This window comes from Mauremys reevesii, linkage group 1, assembly GCF_016161935.1.
Source record: "Mauremys reevesii isolate NIE-2019 linkage group 1, ASM1616193v1, whole genome shotgun sequence".
NCBI lineage: Eukaryota > Metazoa > Chordata > Testudines > Geoemydidae > Mauremys > Mauremys reevesii.
The window spans coordinates 135051079-135071783 of NC_052623.1; the positions used below are offsets into that span (position 1 = coordinate 135051079).

At 42.4% G+C, this 20705-nt stretch overlaps 1 protein-coding gene across 6 annotated transcripts in view; it reads left to right on the forward strand.

Annotated features, from left to right (window-relative positions):
• The first annotated feature begins 470 nt into the window (after positions 1-470).
• SHROOM2 (shroom family member 2) overlaps positions 471-20705 on the forward strand; it is a 189535-nt gene continuing 169300 nt past the window's right edge. For all 6 annotated transcript variants that reach the window (XR_005592685.1, XR_005592686.1, XM_039520010.1 and 3 more), the window contains exon 1: positions 471-1443. Coding sequence is in view for 4 of the 6 variants with exons in the window: in XM_039520010.1 (XP_039375944.1) it covers positions 1222-1443 (222 nt within the window). In the remaining 2 variants the exon portion in view is untranslated. The remainder of the gene's footprint in view (positions 1444-20705) is intronic.

Here is a 20705-nt window from a genome sequence, read left to right on the forward strand (position 1 = left end):
CTCCTCCTTGTTTTTGTGGCTCCAGACTAACAGGGCTACCCCCTGACACTGGCAAAGTGGGGGCCAACTCCTGCGTCTACTGGGAGTTGCCCAGGGGAATTTTGTGGCCTGGCTACACCGGGAGCCGGACTGAGCCCCTGTCCTGCTTGTCTCGCCGGCTGCCGCTAGAGGGACTGTGAGGGCGCAGGAGCCTCCCGCCTGCCAGGTAGGGGATGCGCTGCAGGGAGGGCAGCAAATCAGGGTGGACGGAGCCGGGCCCGGAGCGAGACCCAGCAGAAGCGCCGCCCCCAGCCGCTGCTCCAGCCGGCTCAGCCCGCCAGGGGCCGGGGCTGTAGACCCGACCCCGCACACAAAGCAGTTAACCCTTCCCGCCCCGCCCCAGAGCGGGCTCCCCGGCCCCCGCAGGGAGGGGAAGACGCGCGAGGGCCTGAGCAGCTGCCGCCGCCGCGTTAGCGCTGGGCAGGCAGGAGAGAGGAGGAGGGCGGCGGGTGCAGCCGCTGGGGGTTGCTCCCGGTCACGGCTGGTTGCCCGAGGGGGGATGAGACCCCAGGCCGGGGTGGGGAGCAGCCCCCTGTGTGCCGGCGGCTGCCCGTGACCCCTCGCTTCCTGCCCGGGCCAGCCGCTGCGCTGCCCTCCGGCTGTTGCTGCTGCCCGGCCGCTGCCTTTGTCTGGCCCCACCTCGCCGCGCCTGTCAGCCCCTCCACCGGTCCCCGTGCGGGCCCCTGGCCTGGGTCCTCCTCCTCCCGGCGTGTGTGACCCGCCCGCCCCCCTAGGGGGGAGCTGCGAATCCCGCTGGGACTTTGCTCCCTGTTCCGCGGTATTTGCCCCCCTGGGGGGAGCCAAAGGGGGGAGATCGCAGCTGCTTCCTCCCGCTCCAGCGGCGAACAAGCCCACTGCGCTGCCAGGCTGAACGCTGCCCGCCTGGGGGCCGCCAGGTGCCCACAAGTTTGGGCACAGAGCAGGTTTGCAAACCCCCCAGCTCCCCCCCCCCCCCCGCCGCTTGTGGCCTCCCCGCTCGCAACATTCAAGCGGGATCAGGAGGAGGAGGAGGCGGCGGCGAGCAGGGGTGGATCACTCCCACCCCCGTGGGACCACGCTTGAAACTCTTGTTAGGTATGTGGTTCCTAGGTCAGCCGCAGCGCGCTGGATCCGGCTAGGAAGAAGCGGAGACATTTGGGCAGGAACCTGCCTGTAGAGTAGCCGCAGCAGCTCGGCAGCGCCATGGAGAACGTGGAGTTCAGAGGCGGACCGGAGAGATTTCCAGACAAAGATCCCCGGCTGAATGCAGTGTTTGTGGATCAGGGGCAGATGATGATGATGATGGTGGAGCAGAGGGGAGGGGATGGGTACAAATTGGTGGAAGTGTTGCTGACTGGAGGGGCTCCTTGGGGCTTCACCTTAAAAGGAGGAAGAGAGCATGGGGAACCTCTCATCATCACCAAGGTAAGTTACCTTTGCAGGAGAGCGAGGGCTGTTACCTGACACGTTCCCCTCGTTTTTCTTATCTTTCGTTGTATGTAATCTCTCCTTTCCCCCACCTCTCAGGTTAACCATATCTCTATAGTCGTTACACGACCCAAACAATAGGCTGGCATAATGAATGACAGTCATGGGAACACTATACTTGTATCGACCCTTGCTGAAAACGGTCGCAGTCTCTTTAACAAGCTTCTCATATCATGATCAGACTTAGAAGCTTGAAAGTTGCTCAACAATTTTGAGAAAAGTGCATGATAAAAATATGCCCCTTGCCATTTTTTTGTTGCTCTTGGTCCTAATGTGATTTGCAGTGTGCCCGTGAACTTAAGGGGGATCTTTCTCGGCTGGAGTTTTCTAGTTTGTTGCTTCAGTGGAAGACATTTGCCTTTTGCTGGTAGTTCCTGCTTGATCACATCATGGGTTCATAATTTCCTTAACCTTCTAATAGTTCCTTGTCCAAACGGTACAGTTCCCCTTTTCCCAGTAATGTACTGCTCTTTCTTGTCTCATTTCTCCTCTTTAGCACTGGCCTGCACCTGTAATAGAAGAACAACGGTGTGGGGTGGGGGAGGGGGCCAGGGGCTGGTGAGAATGTAAATAAACAAAGCAATAAACTTCCCTATTAGGCTGTTGTGTTCTATTACTTGTTGGAAAAGTAAACCTATGGGCACACGTGCTTTAGCTGTACTTCTCTAGTTTTAGTTTATTGACTACTTATGTAATTTTTATAGTGTAATTGTATCAGAACACTACAGTATTCTTCATTTATTTACATAAATCCTGCTATATCTATTTGACAGGGTTTTGTCTGACATTTTATTGCACAGTTATGTATGTTCAGAGAAACTGTTCTTTTTGTTAAACCCATTTATAAGGCTGTACCTAATAGCTATTTTTTGGCTACAGCATGTCAGCTTTACAACTTTAAAAACGTTGCTGGTTTAAACTTCTAGAAAACAGTTTGTTGCTTTTAATTTTCTTTTTCTCCCCATCAAAAACCTTTCAATTCATTATGAATGACAGTTGAAATATTGAGAAAATGAGTGGAATGAAGGAACATTTTCCCCCGCCATCCATAGTAGAAATTACTTCAGGCTTTTATATTATTGTACTGTATTAAAGTTCTGACACAAGCCAGGAAAATTCAAAGTAAAGGCTAGCACTCATTGCCCTGATGCTGAGTTTTCCATGGGGATTTTGTTAATTTTACAAAATATTTATTTAGCATAGTATTTTAAATCTGATTTAAAACAAAAGTTCTTGTGGAAGAAGTGAGCTGTAGCTCACAAAAGCTCATGCTGAAATAAATTTGTTAGTCTCTAAGGTGCCACATGTACTCCTGTTCTTTTTATGATTAAACATGTTGTATGAGAAAAAGAAAATGCTCTTGGGTAAAAAGTGTTTATGTATGTGTATGCTGAGTTTCACTGTTATATATCATGTATATTTCAGTTTATTAGGCACACATTACTTACTTGACAAGGGTACATTATTATGTGTTTTCTAAGAAGTTGACAATTGTGGCATATGTTTTGATCCAAGAATTCCCTTGTATTTTCTTAAACAAACAACTACATCAAGATCTAACTGATGGTTTAAAAACCATGAAGGCAGTTGTCTTGTTATGCAAGCAAAAAACAAAAACAGACCCTTAGTAAAAAAAAAAAGTCAAAATATATTTTTCTGAAGCTTTGTTATGGGAGAAATACAACTCTTGGTCTGCCAGCTCCAGGGACATTTTGCCGTTGCTTGTTCCTATTTTACAAGTACATAAAGAATGTGAGAGTCAGCAAATCCTTGAACATCCCAGAGCAAGAACTTTTCTATTGTTATTGTCATACTAAGTAGGTTTTTTTCTCTCTGTGTATGGGTTTACAAATTTACATATTCTGGACTTCCCAAATTAGGGCTTATCTAAACAGAAGAGTGAGTGTCTATCATCTGTGTACCTTGCCTCCAACCATGTACCTTTAGTTTTAGGGCCCAAGAACTCAGAAATTTCAGGATCCCAAAGAAGAGGACTTGTTGTTACTATGTTAGAGACTCACTTGTGGAAGCTGAAGTGGTACCTATTCTGAAGATTCTCACATTGTGCGGCAGACAAGGGCATGATTCTGCAAAGATGCACATCCATAACATTGCTGTTGTAATAGGACAGTTCTCATAAGCAAAGATACACATCTGCTTAAGCGTTTGGAGTCTTTGCACGTATGTCCCAAGCCTTGGGTGTTTGAGAACCAAGGATGACCACGGTGTCTGTGGCAGTTGCACCCATATATCTCATGGAAGAATTTTGTGGGCTAAAGGTCTGCTTCCCTGTTTTTCCTTACCATACACAGGACAACTACTACATAAAGGGAAACAGCTGGCTTAAAAATCATCTCTCTGTCTAAAAAGTAGCACCTAAGATTACTATAACTGGACAAGATTAAAAACAGATTTTTTTTTCCTGAAAATCCCATAAAAAGAGTAGGGAGACTCTCAGGCAAGGGTAATTTCTAAAACTAGTCCTGATTTTCTTTTTAAATTGACTAAATTTCAGTTTAACAATCTACCAAGCTATCAGAATGCACTGACGGAAAGGCATGCTAAACCGAAGAAAATCTATGTTTAAATCTCAGTAGGGAGATAAGTATGTGTGCCATAAGCATTGGAATGTTGGGAGCAGGAAGTATTTTACTCATCCAACGTGCAAAGAAAGGTCAAACTAGAGTCACCTTACTAATACCCAATAACAGTACTAATAGTGTATCCCACTTAATTGGGTGCTTAAGCTGGCTCATTTCAATATTTCTTCTTACCCTGCAACTGAAACAGAAAACTTAAGGTTCTACCTACCTACTTCAGGAGCACACTTCTGAGTTCACGCACCACATAGTGTGTGTGTGTGGGGGTGCTGGTAGGTTGTTGGGTTTTTTTTCTTTTTTGATGCAATGATCATGAAGAAAAATGGTACATGATACAGCTTGTTCAGGTCTTGAACATAGTCGGTCTTCTGAAACTCACCCCACCCATATGCAACTGCATTGTTGACTAATACTTACATGTATTCTTTCGGTGTCTTTTGGTTTTACTAGCCTCACTTGACAACAAAATCTTAATCCTGAAAGAAAAAGTAGGTATTTTCAATCTGGTTTTGCAAATCTTTACATTAAAAAGTAATAGCATTATGCTTTGTATTTCTTCCAGAGCTCTGTGCCTGTCTTCTAGAGCATTCCAAAAATTTGCCCCAAAGGCAACTTATTTTTGCCTAATATGGTAACTTTGAAACTTAAGGAAGGGGATTGACTTTTTATAGCAACTTGCAGAATCTCTACTTTACCTGGACCACCACTCTCTCTATTGGTGTGACTTTTAACTATCTCATTTTCTTTTTTAAATGAAGCAAGCAAACACTGAATTTAAGAATGAAAACCTCAATATTGTCATGGGTGAACCTTTAAAAATAATCTTTGTTGACAGCTAGCTAGTTTTAAATATAGTTAACTTTTCTCTTTTAAAATGTCCTTTTGATAATAATCAGAAAACGTACCTGTCATTCCCAGATTTGGATGTGGGGGATGGGTAGAAAATATCAATTTGGAATTCAGTTCAATACTGACAACATATAAAGAATCACAAATCATCCTGGAATTAACATGATCAAGATAACTTTACTGATAATGCATGTGAAACATTTGCAGTGTATGCCTAGAGTTTGATGCATTGTAATGCTGATACTACTTAAAAGAATTGCTTTAACAAGTGCCTGCAGCCATACCTCCTCAAGATATGATCTCTGTAAACTAATCAAGGTTGGGCCTGGCTCATATTTGGATGAGAGACCTCCAAGTGAAACCTGGGTTGTTGCAAGAAGTGTTGCTGATTCTGTAGGTGAAACTCTTCCCTCTGAATCACTGGTGAAGGAAAGCTCCAATTGGAGATGTCACTTTTAGATCAGGAGCAGACTCAGAGTCCTGACTACTTTTTTCCATTAAAAATACCACAATACTTTTCTAATGGGTGTGCGTGCCTGATGTTTTGATTTGTTCTGTGTTTGTACAGTGGGGGTCCTGGTTCATGACTGGGGCTCCTAAGTGCTATGAAAATACAAAGAATAAGTGTAATGGGCAAATTGTAATTTGAATATCTACATTTGATGTAAAATTCCTCTGTTCTAACTAGATAACAGCATTCTCCCATATTTTCTGGCTGAAATGGTTATGTAGAGCTATTTCATTTCAATAGTAGCTGCATTTCAGCAGTGGGAGAAGAGACTACTGTTTTTTATAAAGAATTTTTGAATCCTGTAGCTTTAAAGACATGCTATAAATGTAAATAATTTTTTTTTGTTTAATGATTCAAGTGTATCAGAGTTCTTTTTCAGACTAATGGCTGTCCATTTGTACAGAAATCTGAAGGGAGACTTCTGTTTCCTCGAGTATAAACCAATCATTTCATTTTGTACAAATTAATCATTTGACAGGCTGGCTAAATGGCTCATTGATTGACACTACAGCTAGGTGAAAAGATCAAGAATATATGTGCCAAGGATTTGGCTCGGTTGCTCTTGTTTTTTTGTATGTACGTATAGAATTTTTTAAAGAAATGAATCCTGTCCCCTGACACGCAGGATACTGAAATCTTGTTTTTGTGAGTTTTAGCATACATGTGTCCTCTAGAAAAGAGAGACCAAGACTCTGTTGTCTATTATAATTAAGGCTTTTTGTTGAAACGAACACTTACCAGTAATACTTTTCCAAAATAAAGTGCAGATTTGCTAGTAACTATAAATCTAACTTTATATTAGTGGGTAAAATGCTGTATGTTTTCTGCTGTATGTGCAAAAAAAGGACCACCAAGGTAAATAGCTGATTCACAGGTTGTTAATATTGTGCTCTACCACAGAGCTTAATATGATCTCTAGCTAGTGAACTTTTCATTCTTTTTTGATGGAAATGCACGGGGGAGCAGAGCCTGTATTAGCTTCAGACCACTTCCTCTTAATGATCGTCAGCTATATTGTTCATTACATAACCCCATCTCTAGGAAAAAGCAGTAGACTATAAAAACCAGTAGTTGAATCCATAGAATCACACCTGAAATACTTCATGCCTCACAATTCTCTTCAAACCCTTGATTTAGTCCTTAGAGTGGAGCTGCTCTTTGGGATAGTACTGTACTATCTAAATCAAACCTTCCCTAAAACGCTACATTGTGTGTCCCGCTCTCTGGCTTTAGAGCATTTTTAGGGAATATTTACATATTGGAATGAAGATTCTGAACATGGACAAGTAGTATCCTGTTGTTGGGGGGTGTTGGGGGTTGTTTTTCTAGCTGTTTTTCTCAGTAGGCAGAAGTTTGCCATCTTAAAGGTTGAGAGAGAGACAAGGTGGGTGAGATATCTTTTATTGGACCAATCTCTGTTGGTAAAAGAGACAAGATTTCAAGCTACACAGAGCTTTTATTTACTGTGCTGTTTTTCTTAAGCCTGGCTGAGTGGCTTGCCCCAAAATCTGCCCCTTTGTTGTTCTTCTGATCCCTCCTGAAAACTCTCCTTTGCCATGATGCCTACAAAAAGCTTGACAATGGTTAGGCTGCTGGTTTGCTGAGACCACTGCCTATTATGCTGACCAGTATTGTCTCACTATTTCCTTGTACTCTCCCATCTGTCTGTATTGATCTGTTTCTTGTCTTACACTTATACTGCAAGCTCTTTGGGCAGGGACTGTCTTTGATCTGTCTTTGTACAGTGCCTAGCACAGTGGTTCCCAAACTTTAACAATCTGTGAACCCCTTTCACTGAAATGTCAAGTCTCACGATCCCCTCCTAAAAATGAATATTTCCAGGGATTTTCTCCTTTACCCGAGTATAAATTATAAAAGCAGTGATCTTGGAAATATAAAATTTGTTTTTATGACATGCTTATTACACACTATTTAGTATTATTATTTATCATTACAGTATTTTTATTACATTATGAAAACAGCAACACTCTTCCAAGATCTGACTTTTGTAGCTTGTATCACTTTGAATAAGCCTGTTATAAGACAAGGCTCCTATGTTTCATCAAGGAGTATCAGATGTGAAACAGCAGGAAGGTATTTAAGAAGCCAACTCAGAGTTCCTCCTACACAAGCATTCAGGACTTGAGCAGTCCAGGCAGACAACGCACGTTACAACAAAGCTTAAACTTGTTCTTCATAATAATTTTAAAAACAATCCCAGCTGCCTATTTAATTTTAAAAACAGCAAAAAATATCCACCTCCCTTTCTTATAAGGAGTCTTGAAGTTTATATCTCCTCAGTGTAACAGATATGCTTGCTTTGATCTGCTTAGCTCTTGGAAGTCCAGGAGCTCTAGGCTGCTGGCCCCGTGCTGCCTGGGGTCCCTAGGGACAGCTCTGTCTGCCATTAGGTAATTTTTTCCCGAGAACCCCCTGTAACATTTAGCGAACCCCCAGAGGTTCACGAACCCCAGTTTGGGAACCACTGGCCTAGCACAATGGACTCCTAGATGTTATAATAATGTAAGAAAGGGGATTCCACAGCGTGAAGGCGAAAGCAATGCAAGTGAATATGGTTTTGGTTTGTATTAACTTTTTCCTCTCTGCCCCCCTGTGGCTTGGGTTCAAATAATCTGGAAAAGCTGAGTTGGTTCCCCTGTCCTTCTGTGAGGTCCCCACTGGTACTTCGGGTAAGGAAGGAGCTTAATGCCACATTGGCATTCTCTTTTCTATGAGGGCTTCTACACAGAAGAGTGCAGAATATCTTATGTTAAGTAGAATGAGTGTTACTTTGGTTTGTCTATCCATGGTGTCATTTAAATCGCTCTGCCTTAATTTACATAGTGAAGGCTTTCTTACTTGAACAGTCATGGTAACATTAGAAACTTTTCTACAGGACAGTATCTTGTAATGTATTAAACTGCTGGCAAAAACATAACTAGAAATGTATTATCATTCTTCACGTTGTGCCAACAGGAGGACTGAGATAAGAGAGAATGAATAAAATGGCTTGTGACTCACAGAAATCCATCTTTAAGCTTGGCTGAGAAGAGAGGCTAAAAATTCCCTCTTCTCAGAAGTCACAGGGTTCTGCTTTGACTGATGTGTTCTTTGACTGATGTGCATGTAGTTTTATAAACAGTGTGTGCAATACTGAAACAGTACTTAATATTTTTTTCCTTAGCACCTGTCACTGTTTTAAAATGATACAGTAGAACTCATGTTGTTGTGTGAAGAATCCTATTTGTCACTAGCAAAAATCAATTCTGAACCACTTAAAGGAGGGGAAAGTGATCAGGAACAGTCAGCATGGATTCACCAAGGGCAAGTCATGCCTGACTAACCTAATTGCCTTCTATGATGAGATAACCGGCTCTGTGGATGAGGGGAAAGCAGTGGATGTGCTATTTCTGGACTTTAGCAAAGACTTTGATGCAGTCTCCCACAGTATTCTTGCCAGCAAGTTAAAGAAGTATGGGCTGGATGAATGGACGGTAAGGTGGATAGAAAACTGGCTAGATGGTCGGGCTCAACGGGTAGTGATCAATGGTTCCATGTCTAGTTGGCAGCCGGTATCAAGTGGAGTGCCCCAAGGGTCGGTGCTGGGGCCGGTTGTGTTCAATATCTTCATTAACGATCTGGAGGATGGTGTGGACTGCACCCTTAGCAAGTTTGCAGATTACACTAAACTGGGAGGAGTGGTTGATACGCTGGAGGGTAGGGATAGGATACAGAGGGACCTAGACAAATTAGAGGATTGAGCCAAAAGAAATATGATGAGGTTCAACAAGGACAAGTGAAGAGTCCTGCACTTAGGACGGAAGAATCCCATGCACTGCTACAGACTAGGGACCGAATGGCTGGGCAGCAGTTCTGCAGAAAAGGACCTAGGGATTACGGTGGACGAAAAGCTGAATATGAGTCAACAGTGTGCCCTTGTTGCCAAGAAGGCTAATGGCATTTTGGGTTGTATAAGTAGGGGCATTTCCAGCAGATCGAGGGATGTGATCATTCCCCTCTATTCAGCACTGGTGAGGCCTCATTTGGAGTACTGTGTGTCCAGTTTTGGGTCCCACACTACAAGAAGGATGTGGATAAATTGGAGAGAGTCCAGCGGAGGGCAACAAAAATGATTAGGGGGCTGGAGCACATGACTTATGAGGAGAGGCTGAGGGAACTGAGATTGTTTAGCCTGCAGAAGAGAAGAATGAGGGGGGATTTGATAGCTGCTTTCAGCTACCTGAAAGGGGGTTCCAAAGAGGATGGATCTAGACTGTTCTCAGTGGTAGAAGATGACAGAACAAGGAGTAATGGTCTCAAGTTGCAGAGGGGGAGGTTTAGGTTGGACATTAGGAAAAACTTTTTCACTAGTAGGGTGGTGAAGAACTGGAATGGGTTACCTAGGGAGGTGGTGGAATCTCCTTCCTTAGAGGTTTTTAAGGTCAGGCTTGACAAAGCCCTGGCTGGGATGATTTAGTTGGGTTTGGTCCTGCTTTGAGCAGGGGGTTGGACTAGATGACCTCCTGAGGTCCCTTCCAACCCTGAGATTCTATGATTCTATGAAAAAGGAACACTTGCTGCTGTTGCCTTGCTTTCCTCCTCCCTCTACCCTCAACGCACTCAGTTATGTATAGGTGCCTGGCCTGATTGACCATTGGTTCTTTAAAACAATCAAATAAAAACACAAAGCCAGCCAGAGGAACTAGCCACACAGTTCCCACTTATAGAAATTGTGTGGCTAAATCCCCATGCCAGCTTTGAACGTATCAATTTATTATTTAAGTTCTCTATCAGTGTAATACAAATAGTTTTGCCTTGTGTCTGTTGCCACTATTCTGACACGATTCTCAAATATATCCTGTTACAGTAATGGTACCAATTAGAGACAGAAAAAATTAAAAAAGAAACAGCAACAGCCTTCTGGTAGCTGTAATAAGTTGTCACAGGGTTGCTAAAATATGTTGTTAACTAACTAGCTGAATGTTATGATTGTGCGTTGTTGGGGTTTTTTTGGTAGCGTTTGGTTTTTTTGTTTTTTGTTTTTTACTCAGTATAGCTCAGGGTTTCTCAAACAGGGGTCGCCATTTGTGTAGGGAAAGCCCCTGGCGGGCCGGGCCGGTGCGTATACCTGCCCTGTCCACAGGTCTGGCCGATCGTGGGAGCCGCGATCCGCGGTCAGTGGGAGCCGCGATCGGCCGGGCCTGTGGACGGGGCAGGTATACACACCGGCCCGGCCCACCAGGGGCTTTCCTTACACAAACGGCGACCCCTGTTTGAGAAACCCGGGTATAGCTTGTGTCTTTGCAATGTGTTTGCCACTTTAGCTGCATGTGTTTAAAAAGTGGGTGTGGGAAAGAACAAGTGAATGGGAAGTGAAGTTTAGTCATGAATAGACGAGAAGGATATAACCAGCCTGTTGTCAGTGAGCCAGTATTACCTCACTGCTCCTGAGTTCTCGCAACAAGGTGCTTTTCTTGTGGGCTGTGCTCCTTTCTATGTATTCTTGTCCTTATTTCTTACGGTGTGCTTTGTGTCATCATGCACATGACCCTAGACCTGTGGCTCATTCATTACAGAAACTTGAGACAGGCCCGAGCAGTTCAGCAGAACTCTTACTCAATGTACACCTCATGATTAAGGCTTCAGGTTTGTCATGGAGGTCATGGATTCCGTGACTTTCCGTGATCTCCGTGACTTCTGCAGTGGCTGGTGCGCCTGACTCAGGGGCAGCTCAGGCAGCCCCTGTGCCAGTTGCACTGGCTGGTGCTGGGGCAGTCTTGGGCCACCGCTCCCTGCCCCCCCCCCGCAGAGTTTGGGTGTGGGAGGGGGCAGGGGTTGAGGCATGGGATGGGATGAGGCAAACTGTGGGCAGCGCTTACCTGGGGGTTCCCCGGAAGCAGTGACATCCCCCTCGCTCAGCTCCAAGGCATAGGTGTGGCCAGGCAGCTCTGCATGTTGCCTGTGCCTGCAGGCACCGCCCCCACAATTCACATTGGCTGCGGTTCCCAAAAATATCCGTGACCTAAAAATACCCATGACTAAAATGTAGCCTTATTCATGATATATGCAGTTTCATTAACAGCTTCTTAAAATATAACAGGTAAAAACAACAGTTGAATTGATTTCACTTATTTCATGAATTTGTATAGTACTTGGCAGATGTTAATTTATATCAAAGTGATCTTGTTCTCAGTCTTTTGAGCCAGTTTTTGACTTTGGATTATGGATGAGGTGAGAGTCCATTTGGAATATGTTGGGAAAAATCCTGTCCCTACTGAAACCTGTGAGAATTTTTGCCATTGATTTCAGTGAGGTCAGAATTTTATCCCATTGTTTCTGTAAAAAAAAGTTTGCAGTCTTTTAAAAGTTACATGAAAGCTAATGCATTATGATTGGATCTTGAAAGGATAGTACTACAATTGTGATGGGTTAGTCAGTTCTGTAAGGTTTTCAGAGCTTTAATCAAAAACCAATAAAGTTCAATATAGCGAACAGACTCATAAATATGGAAGGTGATCAGTTTTTTATAATGAGTTATTGAAGGTGGTTTGGCAAAAAATGGAGGAAAGGGAAGTTTTGCAAAATATATACATTTTGAATTTTTAAAAATTTCATCAGTTTTGAAATTCAGAATTTTTTTTACTAAGTCTGTGAATCAGCCTTCTATAGTGGATTAGTGAAAGAAAAGCAAGTGCTTGTAACCCTAGGCTACATAAAATTAACCAAACTTTGTCTTTGAAAGCAAATTTATTTTCTCTCTTCCAACAATGTATTCAACTTTAGGTAAAGTTTTTTAGAAAATTCAAAACTCTAGCTTTATTGTTAATGTGTTCAAAAAAGAATTTAGTGAAAGTTTCTGAATTATATTTTAGCTTTGGTCACCTCAGCCTAACTGGATAATGATATTAGCATTTTGCATGAAAATCATAGTTGTTGACTAAGGATTACAAGTGTTAGCTAGGAGGGAGTTTTCCCATCACAGTTCAATCACACTATCAGTCCACTACATATAGTTTAACCAGTAAAAGCAGCAAAGAGTCCTGTGGCACCTTATAGACTAACAGATGTATTGGAGCATGAGCTTTCGTGCATCTGACGAAGTGGGTATTCACCCACGAATGCTCCAATACGTCACAGGACTCTTTGCTGCTTTTACAGATCCAGACTAACACGGCTACCCCTCTGATAGTTTAACCAGAGAATTCTTGTTTAAAAACCCCAGGTCAGGCCTTCAGAGGTAGAAGAGTAGTTTGTGGAAGGCAAAAATGGGGAAACCCCATTAACAGGTTTCATTTGACTCTGAAGAGTAAGGTACAGTGCAGAATGCCTGACTACCCAAAACTGTATAATCCCACCATTTCTCCAGTAAATGCAAGAAAAGCAATGGGGAATTAAATAGAAGTAGGCACGTGGCCAAAAATAAAACTATAAACGTCTGTATAAGAATGTGTGAAGCTTAAAAGCAAACCCACCATGAACTAGGATGCTTGGCAATGGAAGAGATCTTGAAATAACAAGTATTTCTGAATCTTGATGATGCCTGACAAAAGTCAATGAAAAACTGTAAAACACTGGCTACGTAAATTATATGAAAGGGACATATTGGGTCACAGATATTGTGGCATAGATTTATATTGAAGAGACTCCATGGAAACTCATGCGAAAATACTTTTTATTGGAGAGGAACATATGGGACAATCGATAGGGATACAAATCCCAAGTTCTAAGAACTGGACTGTGCTGTACTGTTATTTCACTACATAATGTTTGTTATTTCCTCTTTGTACTTTCTGCCTCTTCTTACTTCTCCCTAAAATCTCTTTATCTTCACCTCATCCTTTCTAAACTCTCTCTTTAACTTCTCCTGACTACTTATGCATGCCTATCCACTCAAACATAGGGCTTGAATACTTTGACAGATGTATGATAGTCTGAGGACTGAACCTACTAACCAAAGACCACTTTGAAAGCTGGGGGAGGCCCAGGGTTTAAGGGCAATGCCAAGCAAAGCAAAAACCTCTCAATCTCCAGTTCTGTGTTTGTAAAGAATCCAGCACAATAGTGTCCTGATGAACAATGTTGGCTGCAGGTGCTGTGGTAATACAAATAGTTACAGTAGTCAGACTCTCCATTTTCGGCCCTTGCTGCAGCTCATTGCTCCTCCAGCAGCATCATAGAAATTTACCTGATTTTTGTCAGTTTCACTGTTGCCCACAAGATTCCTAACAGCTGCAATTATCACTTACCTACACATTATCAAAACTCTGGTTTAGCAGGAGAGGCAATGGAGCTGCCTGCAGACTCAGGCAGACATCACTACATCAGTTCTGTTTGACTTATGGTTGCAGTGTTAACCTCTTGCAACTATAAGGACTAGAGATCTAATTATTAAATGAAAGTTCTGGTTTGGTGGATATTGGCAACGCATGCTCTAATTCTGCATTGGATTGAAAGTGTACTGCTGCAACCTTAATTCTAAATTAGCATCTTTATGTTGTGTATAAATATCCAAGCCTCGTTGATAATTTTTAAAATAAAATGTTAGCCTTCCTAAAATGTACATGGTTTATAAATTCTCTGCTTCTTTCTTTTTTGGAAAGGCAGGTTCTGACTCATTCCAGATCCTGGTTCTAAATCTTCTGTTCTGCAGCCTGTAGTGCATTCAGTCGGTGATGGATTGCTTGTGATACTGAACTCTGAATGATCTGAGTAAGAAAGTATTCTTTGAACAGGGAATGGCAGAGAAAGATTGGGTTGTTTGTAAATGAAAGTGTAGTACCCACTGCTGTTCTAAAAATTAAAACTGTGGCACCGTTCTCTTCCACTCAAGAGGAAAACCAAATTCTCTTAAGCCTTTGTAATGGGATTTTGAAGGTCACAGATGCTTTTGAACGTACTGTCTTTTGTGTAGATGCTGTTTTATTTATCATATAAAATACTTTATTAGATGTAAATTTGATTTGGCTGGTTTTAAGTTGGAAAATGATGAAGAACCCTCGCATATTTTTCTTTTACTACCAGCTAGATAAACACAAAACATTGCAATGTTCCTCCTGAAGTACACTAATGACTACTACTAGTGCTGGTGCAACTAATGCTTAAAAATGCTTAACATGTTACTAATGCTAATTTTATGACCAGATTCTTTTATTAGCAGTTTAGAGGTACTCATAACTCTTCTGAAGTGATGCATTATAGGGCTTCAGGGTGGTATTTCAGAAACATGGTTTCGTAGTAAAGGAAACAGCAGCACTTCTTGCAAAGTAGCACTACTATACCATTTTTCTCATTATCTTACACGAGTATCATGCAAAAATGAGTTGGGTTTTTTTTGTAGATGTGCCCAACCCAGCAGTATCTTTTGAAACCTGTACACCAGGTCATGATGAGTGTTTGGATCTGAGAATGGGAAACTCTATAGAGTCATGTACAAATTTCTTTGCCCACTTCAGCATAAATGAGAGTTGGGTTCTTCTGAAAATCTGGCTCCAGTTGTGCGTGCTGAGAAAACACTTCTAAAATCGGGACCCAAACTTCTGCTGATGAAATAACTGGATGTTGTAGGATGTCTTTTGTTGTTTGTGGGCCTGAAGGTACATGGGGGACAAATGGCTTGACCCTGCAAAGACCCTGTTCATCACGCTGAACTCCTGTTGACTTCAATAGGAATTGAGGATGCTGGGCACCTTTGAGGAAGTCCATACCATCTTGCAGAGTCGTGCCCTACCAGCACTAACTTTAGAGAGGATGCAAACATCTACAGGCTTTGCTAAGAGTTTCTTAGAGTTGTATTAGTCATGAGATGAAGTGAATAACACCCCTGATGTACAAGTCTGGGTTTCCCATCATATTCAGATGTGAAGCCAGATCTCCTGAAGTGAAACCGCATTGCCCTATTGTGTCCAACATAAATCTTTGATTTTGGATTCTAAGAAAGATTATGGATCCATTGTCTTCTAAAATATTTCACTTTTGCCATCTTTATGATACTGGAGAGATATGGTGGGTGAGGTAATATCTTTTATTGGGCCAACTTCTGTTGGTGAAACAGACAAGTTTCTTAAGGACCTGATGAAGAGCTCTGTGTAAGCTCAAACTTGTCTCTCTAACCAACAGAAGTTGGTCCAATAAAGATATCACCTTCCCACCTTGTCTCTGTTGTATCCTGGGACCAACATGGCTACAACAACCCTGCATACAGTCTTTATGATATGACTCTGTTATGCAGTATATATGTTTAGATGTAGGAGTACTTCAAAGGATTTATGTAATATTTGTATCTAAAATGTCCTTGAATTAGAAGCGAAAAGGACTTGCTGGTCAAGTTTGATGAGGAAGAAACCTCATATGATGTGTTTTCCATGTGGGCATCTCTATACTAGGAAAATATGTAGTCTTTTTAACATGTTAGTTTACACATGAAATGACAGGTAGCAGGAGGAGGAGGAACAGGACCATACTGTCCCGGGGAACAAGAAATACAGGATAGGAGGCTCTCCTGATTCCATGGAAAAGAATGGACTACCTTAAGTTTGCCTGGTTAATTATCACTTTCCTGGCAAATGACCATGTGTTATAGTAACGATCCATTCTTCCCAGCTTTCTGATGCTACTGGAGCACTCTTTCATGTGGAAGTTGGTGTGGTTCAGCTATCATTGATGTGTTCTCAAAACAGTGTAGTGGAGAAACCAGGATTTGACTTAGTCATTAGTACATGGTTTTATGGATCACATGGGTTTATTCATATATGTCATATTCTAATGCATTTCCTTCAGTAAGGGATATTTTCCCATGTTGCCCCTCTTCCTCCTATATTTAGAAAACAGATGTGCAAAATTATGACACAAAGAGCAACTTGCCAGGAGCCTTGAAGGTTGCACCTAATTTGCATGGATAGCTGCATCTTGGGACACTCAATGGCTCATTTGCCTCCTTGGGTTATCCTTTGGGAAGCCTTGGTTTCTTGTAATCAAGTAATACCTTACTGCTTAAAAAGGGGGAAGAAAGTATAGGGAAATGAAGACACAAGGATGAAGGATGTATGGAAATCAATCCGTATAAAGAAATTACTGAGGGAAATGTTGTTTTGTTAAAAAAATCTCAGCTATTCTTTAGCGCTTATTACATTTTTGGTTATTTTTAGAGGGAGCTATTGGCTGAAGAAGGAAGCAGATTTGAGGGTGTGTATTGAATCATAGAAAAGTAGAGCTGGAAGGGATTCTATACTATTATGGAGGATTTCAGATGCAAGTGGGTAGACGAGATCATGGGAAGACTAGTTCTGTAGGCTATGGTAAAGTTATGTGGAAGCTAAAAATGGTATGATTTTTGTTAATGGTTTTGTTTTGATTGGAAAATGTTTAAACCATTGGGGGGAGCAATGAGAGAAACAGCAAGAAGTGAACAGTTACACAGCACAACAGAAGACACTGCAGATGTTCATTGCTTCTGTTGCCATCACCACTATTGTCCATACTCTTTCTAAGAGAAAGGGGGGTTATTTTTTAGAGAATACAATCTAAAATTGGAAAGAGGAATATCTATTTGTATAGTTCCATAGATATTCATGGCACCTTGCAGACCAAAAAATAAGATCACATCCCTCCCTTGTGGGGTCATCTTCTGAATTACACAGACAATAAAATGGCACAGCACAGGAGGGGAATCTTCAAATCACATGGAGGCAGAGGATTGGAATGGTAGAAGACAGAACAAGGAAGGAGAGGTGAAGAAGAAAGTGCTAGGGATTATTTGTGCTTGTTTTTTGTTTGCTTTTTTGGAAAGCATTTATTTTAGGATTGTAGGTAATTAAGCTGTAATATTATGGTGAATGCTAGGATTCTTAAATGAAATTGTTATACAAGTGGGGATGGGAAGTACCTAAATATAGATTATTGATGGAATGCTAACAGAAAAATCTTCAATAGCTGTGCAGCCTTACAGAGTAAACATTAGCAAACCCTTGACATGTTACCAGGGATGGCTCTAGGCATTTTGCCGCCCCAAGCACGGCAGGCAGGCTGCCTAGCCGCGGGACCAGCCGACCCTCCGCAGGCAAGCCACCGAAGGCAGCCTGCCTTCCGCCCTCGCGGTGACCAGCAGAGCACCCCCAGTGGCTTGCCGCTCCAAGTACGCGCTTGGCGTGCTGGTGCCTGGAGCCGCCCCTGCATGTTACAGTTTTTGTATGTGAAATGTAGCTACTAGCATGTAATCTGGTGTGGGGTTTTTTGTTTAAACTGTTTACGAGAGAGAAAACGATATAGAAATTTCTCATCTGTGTCACCTTGCGGATGAAATGCAGGAGTAACTGGTTAGATGTTTTTCCACTGCATCTTGTTTGGGAAAATATTTCAAGGAAAGAATGTGGCTCTTTTGTTGTTGGTTAAACACAGCTTTGAAATTCAAATGTTTCCATCCTCATAAGCTGCTTGATTTTGTATTTTATATAAACAGATCTCAATTGTACAATATTTTCATCAGAGAGATATGCTTTGCATAACTTGAGTTGGAATGGGAGAGGTTGTGACTTTTTTTTTTCCCCAGCAGCTGATTACATTTTGGCCTTTATAATTATAAAAGCAGACAAAATCCTAGACAATTTTAGTTAACTGTAGATGTCTCAAATAGTGCCATCTAGTTTTCTTCTCATATTCCCAATGGTTCTTGACTTTTAATTGATAATTTCCTTACATCTCAGAGCTAAAGTCTTGTAAAAGTCACCCTCTGATGCAGTAGACATTTTTTTAAACACACTCATTCCAATTTCTCATGAGTCTGTTGCTCTAGTGAAATAAAGCCTTCTTTAAAAGCCTGCTTAAATGTAGTTTGGTTTGAAAAACAGAAATGTGTTCATTTCAGAAATCTAAATTAGACCAACTTAACTCAGTTTTCTTATTACTTATAACAAGCAGGAATTGATGGCACTGGTTTCATAGATCCCAAGACCAGAAGGGAATACTGTGATAATCTATTCTGACCGCCTGTATAACTAGGGCCCTACCAAATTCATGCTCCATTTTCATTAATTTCATGGTCATAGGATTTTAAAAATTGTAAATTCCATTATTTCAGCTATTTCAGTCTGAGATTTCAGTTGGAGAGGTCCTGACGCAAAAAGGAGTTATGGGGATGTTGCAGGGTTATTGTAAGTGTGTGTGTGTTGTGGTACTGCTACCCTTGCTTCTGTACTGCTGCTGGTAGTGGGCTGCCTTCAGAGTTGGGCAGCTGGAGAGCAGCAGCCAGCTCTGAAGCAGAGCTGCTGCCAGCAGCAGCGCAGAAGTAAAGATGGTATGGGATGTTATTGCCACCCTTACTTCTTTGCTGCTGCTGGTGGGGTGCTGCCTTCAGAGCTGGGTTCCTGGCCAATAGCCGCCACTCTCCGACCACCCAGCTCTGAAGGAAGCGTAGAAGCAAAGGTGGCAATATTGTGACCCCCCCAAAATAACCTTGAGACCCCCTCTGCAGCTCCCTTTTGGGTCAGGACCCCCAGTTTGAGAAACACTAGTCTCCCCTGTGAAATCTGTATAATAGAGATAAGACCAGATTTCACGGGTGGAGATCAGATTTCACTGTCCATGATGCATTTTTCATGGCTGTGAATTTGATAGAGCCGTATGTATAACATAGGCAATAGAACTTCTCCCAAAATAATTCCTAGAACATAGCTTTTAGAAAAACATCCAGTCTTAATATAACAATTGTGAATGATGGAGAAGCCACCACGACCCTTGATAAATTGTTCGAATGGTTAATTGCTCTCACTTTTAAAAACCGATGCTTTATTTCCAGTCTGAATTTGTCTAGCTTCAACTTCCAGCCATTGGATCATGCTATATTGAAGGGTCCATTATTAAATATTTGTTCCCCATGTACATACTTACAGCCTGTAATCAAGTCACCCTTTAACTGTCTCTCGGTTGAGCTAAATAGATTGAGCTAATTGAGTCTATCCCTATAAGGTACGTTGTCTAATCCTTTGATTGTACTTGTGACTCTTCTCTGAACCCTCTCCAGTTTATCAGCATCCGTGCTTGAAGTTAAAGTTGGGCATCATGCCTCTAATTATGCTTAAATATCTAAGGCCACCTCCTGCTCTTGGTTTATGGTAGGAGTTTATGCTATGGACTCCAGTGGGAACAGGATATGGCTCTTAGGGTGTGTCTATACTGCAATGAGGAGGTACAGCTGCAGCATTTGTAAACATATAAGTCAAAGCTAATTCAAGTAATGATGGCAGTAAAGATAGGGCAGCGGAGGTGGCTGCACAGTCTAGCCCCATCTGTAGAGGGTAGGTACTCGTGTTGCTGCTGTCCATGCTGCCTCAGCTTCACTGCTATCGTTACTTGAGCTAGCTTTGATCAAGCTACATCAGAGCTAGCTCAGATATGTCTACACATGCTGCATTCATGCTTCCCGATTGCAGAGTAGATGTACCCTTAATTCTGATGCATAGTAAGCCTGTTACCACTCCAAGGTGTTCTTCACATTGATAGAATCTGGCACAGTTATAGAAGTCTGTTAATGGTATATCAGAGATTGGCAACCTCTGGCACGCGGCTCGCCAGGGTAAGCACCCTGGTGGGCTGGACCAGTTTGTTTACCTGCTGCATTGGCAGGTTCGGCCAATTGTGGCTCCCACTGTCCGCGGTTTGCCATCCCAGGTCAATGGGGGCAGTGGGAAGCCTCGGCCAGCACATCCCTCGCCCGTGCTGCTTCCCACAGCCCCCATTGGCCTGGGATGGCGAACCGCGGCCAGTCGGAGCCACGATTGGCTGAACCTGCTGATGCGGCAGGTAAACAAACTGGCCCCGCCTACCAGGATGCTTACCCTGGTGAGCCGCGTCCCAGAGGTTGCCGACCCCTGTGGTAAATGATAGATTTTCTAATGCCTGGAAGACATTTCTTCCTGGCTATAGGGTAGCTAACTCTCTAGCATCTGAAGATAGTTAAAAGGGGGGATATTTTCAGAGGCATTAAGTGGAGTTATTCATCCAGCTCCGATTGACTTGGCTTTTCATGGGAGTTGGGCACCTAACTCTTCTTTATATCAGGGGGTAGCCGTGTTAGTCTGTATCCACAAAAACAGCAAGGAGTCCGGTGGCATCTTAAAGACTAACAGATTTATTTGGGCACAAGCTTTTGTGGGTGAAAAAACTCACTTCTTCAGATGCATCTGAAGAAGTGAGATTTTTTACCCACAAAAGTTTATGCCCAAATAACTCTTCTTTGTGCCTTTGAA